This window comes from Condylura cristata, unplaced genomic scaffold (genome assembly GCF_000260355.1).
Source record: "Condylura cristata isolate star-nosed mole 26May11 unplaced genomic scaffold, ConCri1.0 scaffold00004, whole genome shotgun sequence".
Lineage (NCBI taxonomy): Eukaryota > Metazoa > Chordata > Mammalia > Eulipotyphla > Talpidae > Condylura > Condylura cristata.
Genome location: NW_004567105.1, coordinates 68,140,942 through 68,154,399, shown reverse-complemented (window position 1 = coordinate 68,154,399; position 13,458 = coordinate 68,140,942). Strand labels below are relative to the sequence as shown.

The 13,458-nt window shown below is 47.9% G+C and overlaps 1 protein-coding gene across 1 annotated transcript in view; it reads left to right on the top strand.

Moving 5' to 3' along the window:
* The window catches only part of ITGA9 (integrin, alpha 9), a 263,996-nt gene that overhangs the window by 236,162 nt on the left and 14,376 nt on the right, over positions 1-13,458 (top strand). Inside the window, exons 26-27 of the mRNA XM_004676316.2 lie at positions 320-439; positions 5,014-5,115. Of these exons, the coding sequence (XP_004676373.2) occupies positions 320-439; positions 5,014-5,115 (222 nt within the window). The remainder of the gene's footprint in view (positions 1-319; positions 440-5,013; positions 5,116-13,458) is intronic.

Sequence of the window (13,458 nt, the reverse complement as noted above, 5' to 3'; positions counted from 1 at the left end):
CCCCACTCTTATCTCTAGTGAATCCTCTCACCACCCCTGCACCTCTGGCCTGCACTCCAGTCCTGTATGCTTAAATAAATAAATCTTTAAAGTAATAATAATACTTCCTCTTTGTGATATCCAATTTTGGGCCAAGATAAACCAATGAGTTGCCTCCTACAACTTGCTTAAGTAAAAGAAACGTTTCTGATAACCACTGGTGGCGAAATCTTTCCATTGCCCTCTGGTGGTGAGAATGAATGATTGCATTTTTCATCTCCAGAGCAGAGACTCATCTATCCTAAATACTGTTTGACATTTCTCTGATTTTTCTTCTAAGGATTGTGACAAACCAAGAATACCATGTCTAACAATGCACTGTAACCTTAGTGCGCTCGCTAAAGAGGAAAGTCGAACTATAGACATTTACATGCTGCTCAACACAGAAATTTTGAAGAAGGTAAGTCCTGAAGAACTGCACTCTAGAGGGCTTACAGGCCAACTTTGAGTTGGTTTCCTTGTGAAGCTGTGTCTACTCATTTTAAAACTTTGCTGGCAAGTGCCTTTGGTAACTGCTGCTGAAGGGATGCCAGGGGGACATCCCAGACGCTCGCTGTTCAGCATGTGGCATGAGAACCAGCAGCATCAGCTTCACCTCAGAGCTTGTTAGGAATGTAGAATCTTGGACTGCACCCTAGACTTTCTGAATAAGCATCTTCATTTTAACAAGCTCTCCGGGTGTTTTGTTTGCACATTTATGTCCTCGGACTTTAACTTGCATCAGAATCACCTGGACACCTCGTTGAAACACAGATTCGTGGGGGTGAAGTCTGAGCATCTGCATTCTGGATAAGTTCCCAGGTGGTGCTATACTGGTGATCTGGGGGGCGGGAGGGTCCCAAATCAGGGATTGGCAAAATGCTTTTTGTAAAGGGACACTAGGAAATGCTTTAGGTGCCACAGGCCATGCGTTTTGTAGTCTCTGCTCAGTTCTGCTCTTGCATTGCGAAAGCAGCCACAGACAAATGTGCAGCGAACATAAATTCAAAAGAATATACTCAAATGAATGAACATGGTTGTGTCCCAATAAAATGTTATTTACAAAACTTTATTGCAGTTTTGCCGATCTGTGGTTTAGGTGACACCTTGTTTAAGAGTAGTTCAAAGTTTGAATGGAGGGTCATTTTACTCTTATGAGTTTTATCAAGCAGTTCATAAAAATACCTCAGTCAGTGCATTGGTGGCCATTTTAAAACCCTAAAAATCCACGATGATTGGTTTTTTGCGTAAGAGCTGTTCAGTATGAGAGACCACGGCCAACAAGATACTTTACCAAAAAATCACATGTGAAGATAAAATACAGTAGCCACAAAGATTCTGTTTATTTTCCTTTGGAAAGATGAAATGTGTGTGTCTGTATAAGCTCATCGATGTATGGAGAGAAAAGTCATTACAACATTATTTTTTTTCAATTAGGCGTACTGTCCTGAAAAGAGGCATACTTTAGGGGATGGGGTGTTTTACCTACTTTCCATCTGTAGCTGGTGTTGCCCCATCCCCCTTGAGGATATGGAGTATTGCTTTCTCTGGTTTCCTCTGGAGGGTAACTGATCTGGGACAAGTTGGGCTCACACAGCAGTGCTTCCCTGCTGCTCCTGTTCTTTGCAAAAGGAGAGGGGACCAGACTCAACTTAGACACCTCTGCCCATCCTGTAATTCCAAAAGGGAGTCTGGAAGCTCCACATCACAGGAAGTCCCTTCTTGGCAGGGGTTCTCAGGACAAGTTGAAGGACTCTGATTCTGCAGTCTTACCCACCCAGGTTCATCTTCTTGACAGAGAGCCCTGGGATAACTTTATGCCCCATGCCATGTGAAAATGACCTTACCCAAAGCAACATACAGAATCAACGTAATTCCTATCAAAGTCTCAATGGCAGTCTTCAAAGTAACAGCAAACACTACGGAAATTTATATGGAACCCTGAATAACCAAAAGCAATTTTGACCAAGAAAGAATGAAGATGCCACACTCCCAGACTTGAAACTATGCAAAGCTATAGCAATCAAAGCATTATAACAAATAATTGAACCTGAGAAGGGGGTCGAGAAACCTCTAACTCATACTCATTTCATCAGGAGTTTAGATTACAACCTGAACTTGCAAGTGGAGTCTGAAATCCAAGGAGGAGGGAATGTGTAGGGATCTATAGTCAATATGTCAGAATGCGGGGTAACCACCTAGGTTAACCAAACTGTGGCGTGTTTCTGAAGCCAGGGATGGGTAGGGGTGGGAAAATTCTTGTAGGATTGAATCCTCAACCTGTAGAACCTGATGCTATCTCTTATAGATGGTATTAGAATTGAGTTGAATTCTTGGACACTCAAATGGTGAGCTGGCTTTTTGTTAGTGGAGAGGGAAAACCCTTCCCTCCTATTGGAATTTGGGTTCCAAAAGCCAAAAGAAGACATATGCAAAATTTGAAAACTACAAAATACTGATGAATCAAAAAAAAAAAAAAACCCACTTAAGGCATCATAGTAATTGAAGTCACAACATAGTTACAGTATTCATTCTTCATGAATTGATATGTAGATTTCATGGGACCCCAATCAAAAATTTCAGAAATTTTTTTGTAAATGTAGGCTACCTGATTCTAAAATGTACAAGGAAAGGAAAATGAACTACAATAACCAAAACCAGTTGGAAAAAGACAAAGTTAATAGATTTAGTAATTTTAAAATTACTAAAAAAAGAAAAATGGTGTGATGTGAGTAGGACAGACATAATGAATGAAGTAGAATAGAGCCGAACAACAAATGCACACAAAAACAGCCAGTTAATTCTTAACAAGTTGCAAAGGTCATTCAGTGGGAAGGTGTTTGTTGTCTTTCCTCCAAAGTATATTGGGACAATTGGATGTTCACATGCAGAAATAAATGAACCTTGACCTACAATTCACTCCATAATTCAAAATCACTTGCCCTTGTTGAGACACCTGATGATGGCCCTGCTCCTGCTCAGCCTCAGCCCAGAGGGCTGACACTGTTTTGCAATTAATTTAGTTGCAGGGTACAAGCCTGCCTTGCGTCTACCTCTGTGAACTAGTCTTCTTCATCTCTGTCTCTCAGTGACCAGTGGTGACCCCTTTTCCTACGAACATGTCCCACTGATTACTGTCTTCACTGGCCAGGTAGCCCAGCCTGCACCCCAAGAGAACAGAAAGTTATAGGGTATTACTGTGGGTGTAAAAGGGTCATTCTCCCTGAAAATACCCTTTCAAGAGAAACCGGCAGAAATTCTAGGTATAGAGGAAAACCTAGAATGAGGTTGACCTGGAAGTCAGATAGGGCCCCAGCACCTCCCAGAGCTGGAAGTGTGGGGTGCTGGTTGCAAACTCCACGACTCCCTCAGGAGTAGAGCGGGAGCCGGCTGCAAACACCTTCCTGTGGGGTCCACCAGCACCAGCCTTGTGGTATGCTTGGGCCTACAGTTGTGCTTCTTTTCTTTTGACCTCAAGGTCTGGTCCCAGACAAGGGAATTAATTTGTTCTGATCTTAGCAAATTTTCATTTGCAATATGGAAACTGATGTTTTTTTCATTCTCAGAGGATTCCAATTTCTTTCACAGAAGACTACAACCCACAGGGCCCCGTCCTGCAGAAGCTCCTCAAGTACCCTGTCTTTAGCTTTCTAATTATTATCATGATCATCATTATTCATATCCAAGACGATGGTGACCCAAGATAGAAAACACAGAATGCCCTGAGATCATTTACATACAGTAGTATTTACTGTTTCTTCTTAGTTAACAGGAGCAGTTCCTGTAGTGCCAAGCTTCCCAGAAGCATGTTGAATGTTTTAGTGCTGTTTGTTAAAAGAACGATACTTAATGCAAAAATCACAGTGACTTTTACAAAGCAGGATCCCGTAGGCTGTCCCAGGAAGGTCAGATGGTTTCTTTGGAGAGATGAGCAAAGGGCCTCCTGGGAACTGGCTTTTATAGACAGCCCTCCACTTGCATATTTAGGGGTAGGTTTAGCCAGAAATAGGTGAAAGGTGGCATCTGAGTATGTGCCTCTTTGTGGGGTGGGCTAGCAGAGTAGATGTGGGTGGGGGCCCTGAGGCCACCTTGCCGTAGTACTGGCAGCCCCGAGGCCGGACGCTGCCTGTGTCCCCACTCCAGTAGCTTCCCTGTTTCTACCATAGAAGCCGCTGCCTCTCCCCATGGTCAGCGCTGCCTCCTCCTCACTGCTGGCTCAAACCTCCAGCCCTACCCTAAAGCACAGTTTTGCCAACCCCTGTCTCTTTCCAAATTCCTTCTCCATCCCTGCCTTGGAGTCATTTCTCATTATCTTGATCAGTGGCTTTGACCTTGAGACCACACCAAAGCGTCTCCCAAGTCTGGCTGGTGGGCCTCGCTGAGTCTGTGATGTGCCCAGCTCCACCCCAGCCCCCTTTCTGCTCAGGCCACAGCTGAAATTATAACCCCAGGCTTCCCCACTTCTCGTGTCTCCATCTAAAGAGAAAGGCTCTTGTGTGTAGCGGCTTTGGCACCATCACAGCTTCACTGAGGAGCAAAGAAAGAGTTAAAAAGTAGCTCGTGTGTCGGGTTTGAGGGTTGTGGTCAGGGAAGGAAGATGTTTGAGAAATGTAAATCAGATGCCTCCTACCGTGCCAGGACTAGATTTGTTGTTCACAATTAGACAGCTTTATTTATTCTCTCCTCGTTGTGAATATGTCAATATCAATATCCACATATCTGGCTCTTCCCACTTGGAGACTACAGTGCTCACACTGGTGTGTGGGGACAACTGACAGGAGCTCCTCCGCATTGGCCATGCTACGAAAGAACTCTCTAGAGGGAGACTGAAAGTCTGTGTTTATGGGGTGCCTGGGTTGGGGAGGTGTCTAGTTCAGCAAGAAAAGTTTTGTCTGGTCCACATGGAATCTTGGTGTTTCAGCTCTGCGCTGGGGTCAGAGGCCTAGCCATGGGTCGTGAACAACCTTACAGTGAAGTGTGTTGCCTCCTCCACAGGACAGCTCCTCTGTCATCCAGTTCATGACCCACGCCAAGATAAGGGCAGACCCAACCCTGAGGGTGGTGGAGACGGCCGATGGGAACCCAGAGGAGATGACGGTGAGTCGGCCACTCAGATGCCCCTTCAGAGGGCCATCTGGGTGGCTTGAGGGACTTGGTGCTGGAGTTGGTGGGTAGGTACATTTGGCCTGGAGCTTCGATGCTGGCTCCAGGGTCGACTCACGCCTGAGGCTTCCAGGTCCCCGTGGAGAACTGTGGTTTGCCATGAGCTAGCACTCTTCTCCAGGATGTCATCACCATATGAAAGCTCCCAGCTATGGTCGGTGAAGGGAAAAGAGCTGAACGAACCCCTGACAGGGCTTGGGCTTCACGCTGAAGCCAAGACTATTTTTATCTTTCTCAGACTTTTCACTAGCCTTCCCAATCATGTTGCTCAATGGATGAACGCTGGGTGTTTTAAAGACAAGTTACTAGAATAACTTAAAGAGGCACATCCACATTGCTGAGACCTAGATCCTTCTCCTGTTTTCTCTTCTTACCTCCTTGTCGTCAGAGACACCAGACGGTGTGGCAGCCAAGAGGCTCGGCAGGGGTGGGGTGTGGAAGGAACTGAAGGAAAAACATGGCATTGGAATTTTACTGCCTTTGTTTTGGGGGGCAGGGACGGGCCTTGGTGGGAACTCACCCTCTGATGGCCACGGCAGCTCCTACGCAGAGAGACAGTCGCCTCTGAGCTGGCTTACTGCTACCTTGTCATCTCCTCTCTTGGAAGCCCTTACCCTCTCTTGGAAGAGTCAGTGATGCTGGGGCAAATTTCTGAAAACTATAAATTCATAAAGATGATTTTCTTACAAAGAAAAACATTTTATAACAGAGGTAGTGCATGTCTGATTGTTAAGGGAGGGATCAGACTGAAGCACACCCCTGGGACCCTCCTTGGAGGAGTTCCACAGAGAACAGGAATCCCCAGGGACCACAATGAAATCTCAGTCCTCTTGGTGGAAAACAGGGATGACCTCAGTGAGCGCAGAATAATGTGAAGCCACGCAGAGGTCGGAGGGTTAAGGTGGGGCCGTCAGAAGAGAACGTTACTCTTCTGTGTGCTTGCGGAAGTGGTTCCAGGAGGTAATGATAGAAACAAACATTGGGATGACGTGAAATGATTCTGGGGTCCTCTGCTACTCAGGCTCAGTTTTCTCACGGGTCTGATCTTTGTAATAAGGCTTTTGCCCTTTTGCTCCGTGTCTTTGACCATTTCACTGCTAGTTCAGACCTTTGCTTGGGAAGAGAAGGAGAATGCTGACTTGGTGCTCGCTGTCTTAGCTCTGGGAACTCTTGAAAGCTGACTGCAGAACTGAAGCTGCAGAGTGGGGGATAGTGGAGTGAAGAGGGGACGGAGCACAGTGGACTGCAGGGATGAGCAGGGGAGGTGGCTGCGGGTGATTCCGTGGCAGGTGACAGTACCATATCCTGATGCTGGGGTGCCCTAATATTAGCTCAGTTGAAATAAATTAGTAAATAAATAAATGATAAAATAAAAAGTCCTATAGAATGAAAGACCTGCTCTATGGGAGTGAGGCTTCGGAATGTTCTGGTTAGGCCACAGTGTTCCCAGTTAAGGGCTAATGGGAATAACCACCAGGTTCTCTACAGATGGAGTCCTTTGAGTTGTTGAAAAATAAGATCACGGGCACATTGCCTTCAATTAGAGGCTTGAGCTGTGGGATCCAGGATGAGGTTGCTTAACATTCTGTTTTGGGGTTCTGAGTCATCTATGCAACCCCAAAATGCCACTTCCATGAGTGACTGTTCCATGTTGAACAATGTGGTGATGTTTTCATTATCAAGAGTTCTCTGGAAGAAGCTTTCATTTCAGCTGATTTCTTTTTAGTACTTCCAAGAAAAAAGCGGCACCCCGGCGACCCCACAGGGCCCCTTCCCCTCCTCCTTTCCATGACTTTGCTTTTCAGTCCTGGAGCTAAGATGAAGTTCTCTAGTCTGGTCTCAACTTTCCTGGCATGAAAAACAAAAATCTTTTCTGAGTAGGAAGGTTTGCCTTTTTAGAACAAATATGTTCTTCCTGGTATGATTCTTCTAATGCCTGGCTCCCTGTCAGCCATCCATCTGAGGGGAAATTTCCATAGAGGCTAGCCACCAAATTTAAATCAGGCAAAATTTCACAATAATTTAGATTAGGCACCAAATTTTTATAGCCTTGGAATGAACAGGAAATGTACTGGTATTGAGTAGGACATGGGCGAGAAGAGAAACAATCTGATTTTTTTTTTTAAAGATTTATTTATTTGTGCATACAGAACTGGGGTACAGGCTCAGGGGCGGCAAGAGGCTTCACCAGAGACAGAGTGGGGAGGAGAACAGGCAGATCGACGAAGTAGGGGTCCGGAGAGGTCTGCCACGCCATGTGGTCACCTTCGGGGCAGGCGGGAAGCGAACTCATGCGAAAGTTGCTTTAGCTTCTCAGTGCTGTGTTTTAACCCGCTGCGCCACCAGGGAGGGCCACAATCTGATTTTTAATATGAAAGTATACGTAACTGGTAAATTGAACTGGTAGAAAAATCAAATAATTTTCCTATGATTCTTTAAAGCTTTTATTTACACGCCATGATAAGAAGACCTTCCAAGCACCTAAATGAACACCTGAGTCTATGTAATAGATTCTTGAGCCATTCGTCCCACTTACTGATAAGTAGATCTGGGAGCTTCCTGGGTGGGGTGTAACATACGTCCAACACAACCACACCAGGGTTACCTGGCTTCTTACCCACACAAACCTGAAGCCCCAGGTGAGTCCTGTGGAGTTGCAAGCTGTGTTAGTTGCCAGCTGTCCATAATGTGCTGAATTTCCTCTCCCTTCACCCCAACCTTTCTCACCTTCAGGGAGAGTTATCAGCAAAGGAGGCTTGAGGCTCCCCTGGGGCAAACCAAGAGTTTACAGAATCAGTTCTGCTACTGTGAGCTGCCACCCCAAACACCTCATGATGAGAAACTTACATAAGTTACTAGCAATTTATTATCCTTGTCTTGACCTGTTAAAGTAGTGTAACATACGGTAAGCTTGTCCACCACAAGTGAGTCAGGAAGCCTGTGTGACGGGTGCACCTGTTTGAGCCTTAGGGCCAAGCCTGAGGACTGCTCTGTCTCCTCTTTCAGAAGCAGGAGGGTCGAGGGCTCTCCAGCAGCCCTCAGAACCGCCCAAAATGGGGAACCAGGCTGCAGGTAGGAGAGGAAGCACATAGCCTGAGGGCCGGGAACACAGGCTAGGATAGGCCCAGGAAGAACCTGGCATGTAGGTGGGCTCAGTGGTCCTACCTCCTGTTCTGGAGTCTGGTGGGAGCCTCTTACTGGCTAAGTTGAGGCCTCACTGCCAGGGACTCAATACCCCAGGGAGAGCCACTCACGGGCACTCCAGCTGTTGAGTGTAGCTTCACCCTCATGCTAAAACTCACTTGGAAGGGGTTCCCCAGACTGGAAGGGGGTTCAGTACCAGGTTGCTGGACATTTCACTTCCCTTGAGCTGCTCTAACCCTGAGCTTGAGTGACAGACCCCTGCTCTTTCTGGGCTCCCACCTGAACCAGACCATCCCATTTAGACCACGTCATTGGTGGTGATTTTCTGGGTAAGCAGCAGCCTTAATGAAGAGAACTTGATGCTCTTTGTCCAAGGGCATGACAAGGGTTTGTACATTTTGATTTCTTCTGTTTTGTTGTAAGAAATAATGTGCTTCCTTGCTGATTTGACCAGGGCCCTTCACCATCTGCTGCGGGAACCATGTGTCCAGAGGGGCTGTCTCCTCCCTCTCACCTCGGCTGCCATCAGCGTCCCTTGCCCCACAGGTGGGGAGATGGCTCATAATGTCACCAGGTCCCACTGAGCCCTCCCTCGGTCAGAACCCTACGCCTCCCCCCACTCCTGAATAAGAACAGTTTGGGGGAGGGGGGAATGACTTGGCCAAAATGTCCCAAAGACTGCCAAGATCAGTGTCCAGAGTGCTTGACTTTCAGTCTGGTCACTGGATCGCATACTGGATGCACAATATCCAGTATGCCAAGGGAAGAATTGACTTGCTTTGAAGTCTCTGTTAAAAACTGCCCAGGTGCAGTAGGAAACCAGCCAGCTCCTCCATGGGCAGGTTCCAGAGGCCTGGCTCCCTTCACTCAGGGGGTGGCTTTCCCTTCTGAGGCAAAATCAGTCCAGAATGAAACCTCGTGACTGCAGCTATGTGGTTATTTCCAAACAGACTTGACAGGCAAGCACTAAATGATCAGGACAACATTCCAACTTCATTTTCTCTGAGGCTAGTTAGCTTCAGTGCTCAGTCTTGGCCTTTCTGGGAAGTCAGTCCTTCCAGGCTGACCTTTTCTTCTGAGAATAGGGTCTACCACAAGTCCAGGCTGACCTTTTCTTCTGAGAATAGGGTCTACCACAAGTCCCCTTTGGAAAAAAGAAAAAAAAAAAAAACATCTCCCTCACATCCTAACTGTGTTACTGTGGGTGTCAGGTCAGTTCTATGAGCCTGTTTACCTATAACATGGAGAAGTATCCCCCAAAATGATAACATACCCCAGCATCTCAGGACTTAGGAGACCCCCCTTACATTTAATGTCCTCTTCACCCTACTCTCTACCTCTGCCCCCCAGTCAAAGGCACAAAGGCAAGGTAACTGAACCAGAGGATATCAGCTAATGCAGTGAAGATCCAAAAGATGCCACATGTATCTCTTTTGGAATCCTGCTGCTTGACTCAAACTAGGACTGATGAAGATTTACATTCTACCACTGTGTGACCCAGTAAAGTGGAAGTATGTTCCTTAGGGCAGGAGAGTTTTTCCCCTGAACTTCAAATTACATTGAGATGTAGGATGGAGGAAAGGATCATTGTAAGCAGGTGGTCATCGTTTCTCCTATCCTATATCATCATCAAAAAATGGTAGATGGTCTTCTCACTTATACCCCCACATGTGAGAATCAATCAAGGAGTTGGAAAAAATCCTAGTAGAGTTTTCCAAAACATAGGTATCCTATATCCTAAGGGTTACCATTTGCTTGTTCATTTGATGAGTACTTATTGGGCACATGCTATGTGCCAGGCACTGTACTAGGCACTGGGGAAGCAGCAGGAAGCAAAATAGACATAGTCCCTACTCTCTCAGAGTTGACTGAGGGGATGGCAGAGAGTGCACAGGGAAGTATATGGTGTTTCTTTTCAAACTGAGATCTGCTCCATAGGAGTAGCCTGCTTTAGACTGAGGGGAATCTAAAGGGATGTGTCTTCAAAGGAGCTGAGACCTGGAGAGTGAGAAGGAATTAATTCACCAAGCTTGGAAAAGTGTCCCCATTGGAGGGTGGGGAGATTGGGTAGCAGCATAAAGAGCTTGGCATGTTCCAGGTCAAAAAAGACCAGTGTATCAGGAGCCAGCTGAGCAGTGGAGACACCCTTGATAGGAAACATGGACAGCGTTCTCCCCATGGGATGTCAGGGGACAGATAAGAGGGGAAGGCACTGAAACTTGCTGTGTTGAGCAGGGAATGGCATGATCCGATGCATCATCTTTCAAGGTCACAGGCTACTCTGAGGACAGTGGGTTATAGAGGGCAAGGGCAGAAATGAGGAGACTCGCTGCCAGGTGGTCACTGTCACCTGGCGAGAAATGTTGGCAGATGAGCTAGGAATGGACAGGAAGAGTTATATCCGTAAAGATGTAGCAATTTGTCCCTGTGGGTTGGGAAGAATCCAAAGACATCCTGGTGCCAGCCTCTTGCCTGGAGCATCCACATGGGGCTCAACATGGCCCTTGTGGAATATGAAGAGCCAAACAGGATGAACCAGACAAAGAATGAACCTCTCCCGCCCCCAGACTCTTAAATGTCAAGGTCAGTTTACTCTAAGTCAGAAAATTCCCAACATCATCATCATTGTTTTTATTATTTTTGGGCAGGCTCCATTTCTAAATTAAAATATGCTTTGGTTTGAGTCAGAGGTGGGGAACCTGGAACTCCTCCGCTTTATCTTTTCCTTGGAGGTCTTTGCACCCCTCACTGAACCCCTGGATGCCATGGAGCCCACATCTGTAAAGGTCCTATTAGCACAAGGCTGCTGTCCCGTTTATCCAGTTTTCACTAGACATGAATTATATTCCTAGTAAGTATGGACAAGAAAAAGTTTTAGCCTCAAGGCATCCATGGCACAAATGTCACAGTCACACGCTGCAGGAGCCTGTGCTGAGGGGTGAGAGCCGGCTCCGGAGGAGGGAGCTGTGAGCCGAGCGGTGTATGCATGGAGTGACCTCGGCCTTCCAGGTGAAGCCAGCGGTGTACAGTCGTCCGGCTAAATCCTCAAGCAGGCCCCAGGCGTGGGTGTGTGTGAGTAGTTAGTTCTAAGGAAGCGCTCTGATGAGGCCAGGAAGGAAGCAATGAAGCCAGAGTCAGGACCGGGAAAGGGAAGGAGGGAAGCCAGGGTGAGTTTGCAAGGGAAACCTAGCCCCAGGAGGATGATGGAGGGAACTCGGGGGTCCTCACAACACTTGACGGTTTGTCCCACCTTGAAGCCAGGCAGCTGGGGTTGCACACTCCATGGCCCATCAGCCACTGACGAGGTGCTGCCCCAAGGTGGTGAGGGCCATGCTCCTTTATCATCCCAGCGCACCGTGTGGGAAAGGCCACCCACGAGAAGTGGACACACGTGGAAGCTGGGTGTGCACAGCACAGGGACAGAGGGACCGAGGGGGCCTGGGCAGAGGACCAGCGCTCTGCGGGGAAGGCTGTGCTGCTCGTGCTCTCGACCCTCTCAGGGGCGAGCTTGTAGCATTGCTGCTGCTTGTGCAGGTCCCTGGGCATGAAGGACATTTGACAGGAATCTCCCATGACTCCCCTGCTGTCCCATGTGAGCTAGAGGTTATTGCTCCCACTTTCTATTGAGGGAGATGAGACTCCAGGAGGTGAAGGGACCCGGCAGCCAGAGATGCCTCGGCTTGTCAGGGGAAGAGCCGGGACCAGGGCTGCCTGCGTGTGATCCCCGGGTCGAGATTGGTCTGCTGTGCCTCTGCCCCTTGGTCCTGGGGCTCCGTGCCCACACACACGAGGACTCACAGCCGCGGGAGCCGAGCAGCTGGCCCTCGGTCTGAGGAGCGACCTTTGGCTGTGGTGTGGCCTCAGAAGCACATCTTGTTCAGACTTAGCGGTCTGTTGATTCTGGAACTCTTCCCGCTGCGGTCTGGTTTCTAACCAGATGCACAGCTACTCATCGAGGGGAGCATTAGCACTCCTCAGCCCTCCACAGCCTGAGGAAAACGAACTGAACTCCCTCCTCCCTTTAAAGAGCCTTGGCTGAGGACTATCAAGAGTGATAGATAGAAAACCTTCCAGCACAGTACCTGCCACAAGTAAGTTCTGAAGGGAAGTGTCCCATTTGTGACAGTCTAGGAATCAGCACCAGCCCTACAAATTCCTCTGCAGGGCAAGTCACCTGGAGGCAGGGCAGGTTTGCCAGCTGTGCTCCCTAACATCCTCTGCATCAGGCTCCCCTGAGCTGGGTGAGGGGAGTGAGCTGAGAACAGCGGAGTCTTCCCCTGTACACACACCCGCTCTGGCCACTAGGTCTAATCAGAAACAGGTGAATGTGTCATTTCATTATCCCAGATGTTCTCTTTTCCCCTGGTTGCTTTACTTAACTCCCTTCCCTCTGTGAGCCATGTGTGACTGCACCTTGCTGTCGTCATTGACCTTTATCCACCCAGCCTGGGCTGAGCCTCCCTGACAGAACTGTGGTCCGGCAGAGGCATGGGCCAGGCCTGCCCCAGGTGTACCCTGTGTGGTCATGTTTCAGGCCTTTGGAGACCTGAGCGCTTTCAGCTATGACATTAGGCCTATTTGCAATGGCCAGAATGTAGAAGTTTCCAGAAATAGTGAAGTGCTGTGGCTTAGGCCCACTAGCTGCCTCAGACTGGAAGCTGGCCCCTGTGGCCCCGACACTGCTGGCCAGCTGCTGATCAGTAAATGCCCCTGGCCCAGCCTGACATCTCTCCTCCACAAAGACTCTATTAATAGAGGCAAATCCTGAGTCTTCACTTTCTGACCGTCATGTTTTATTCGTTAATGTCCAGCACATATGCCTTTCAGCTTCAGCCACGGCCATTACATCAGCCATCCCCTCACTGGTGAGACCTTGCCTTGCCCATCTCTGACCTCCTGCTGTCCTCTAAAACCAGTCAGCTCCCCCGCCCCTTAGGCTCAGCCCTCTCCTTTCACACCACCTGCCTGCAGACTAGATGTATGGCTCTCCCCTAAGGTAACCATTTCCCTGCACCTTCTTACTGGGGCTACTTGTTCTTGGAACAAGTATTAAGTTACTTAATACTTAAGTAATTAAGTTCTTCTAATCCATAGTTACTTTGCAGCCAGAGGGATTTTTGCAACATAACCCAT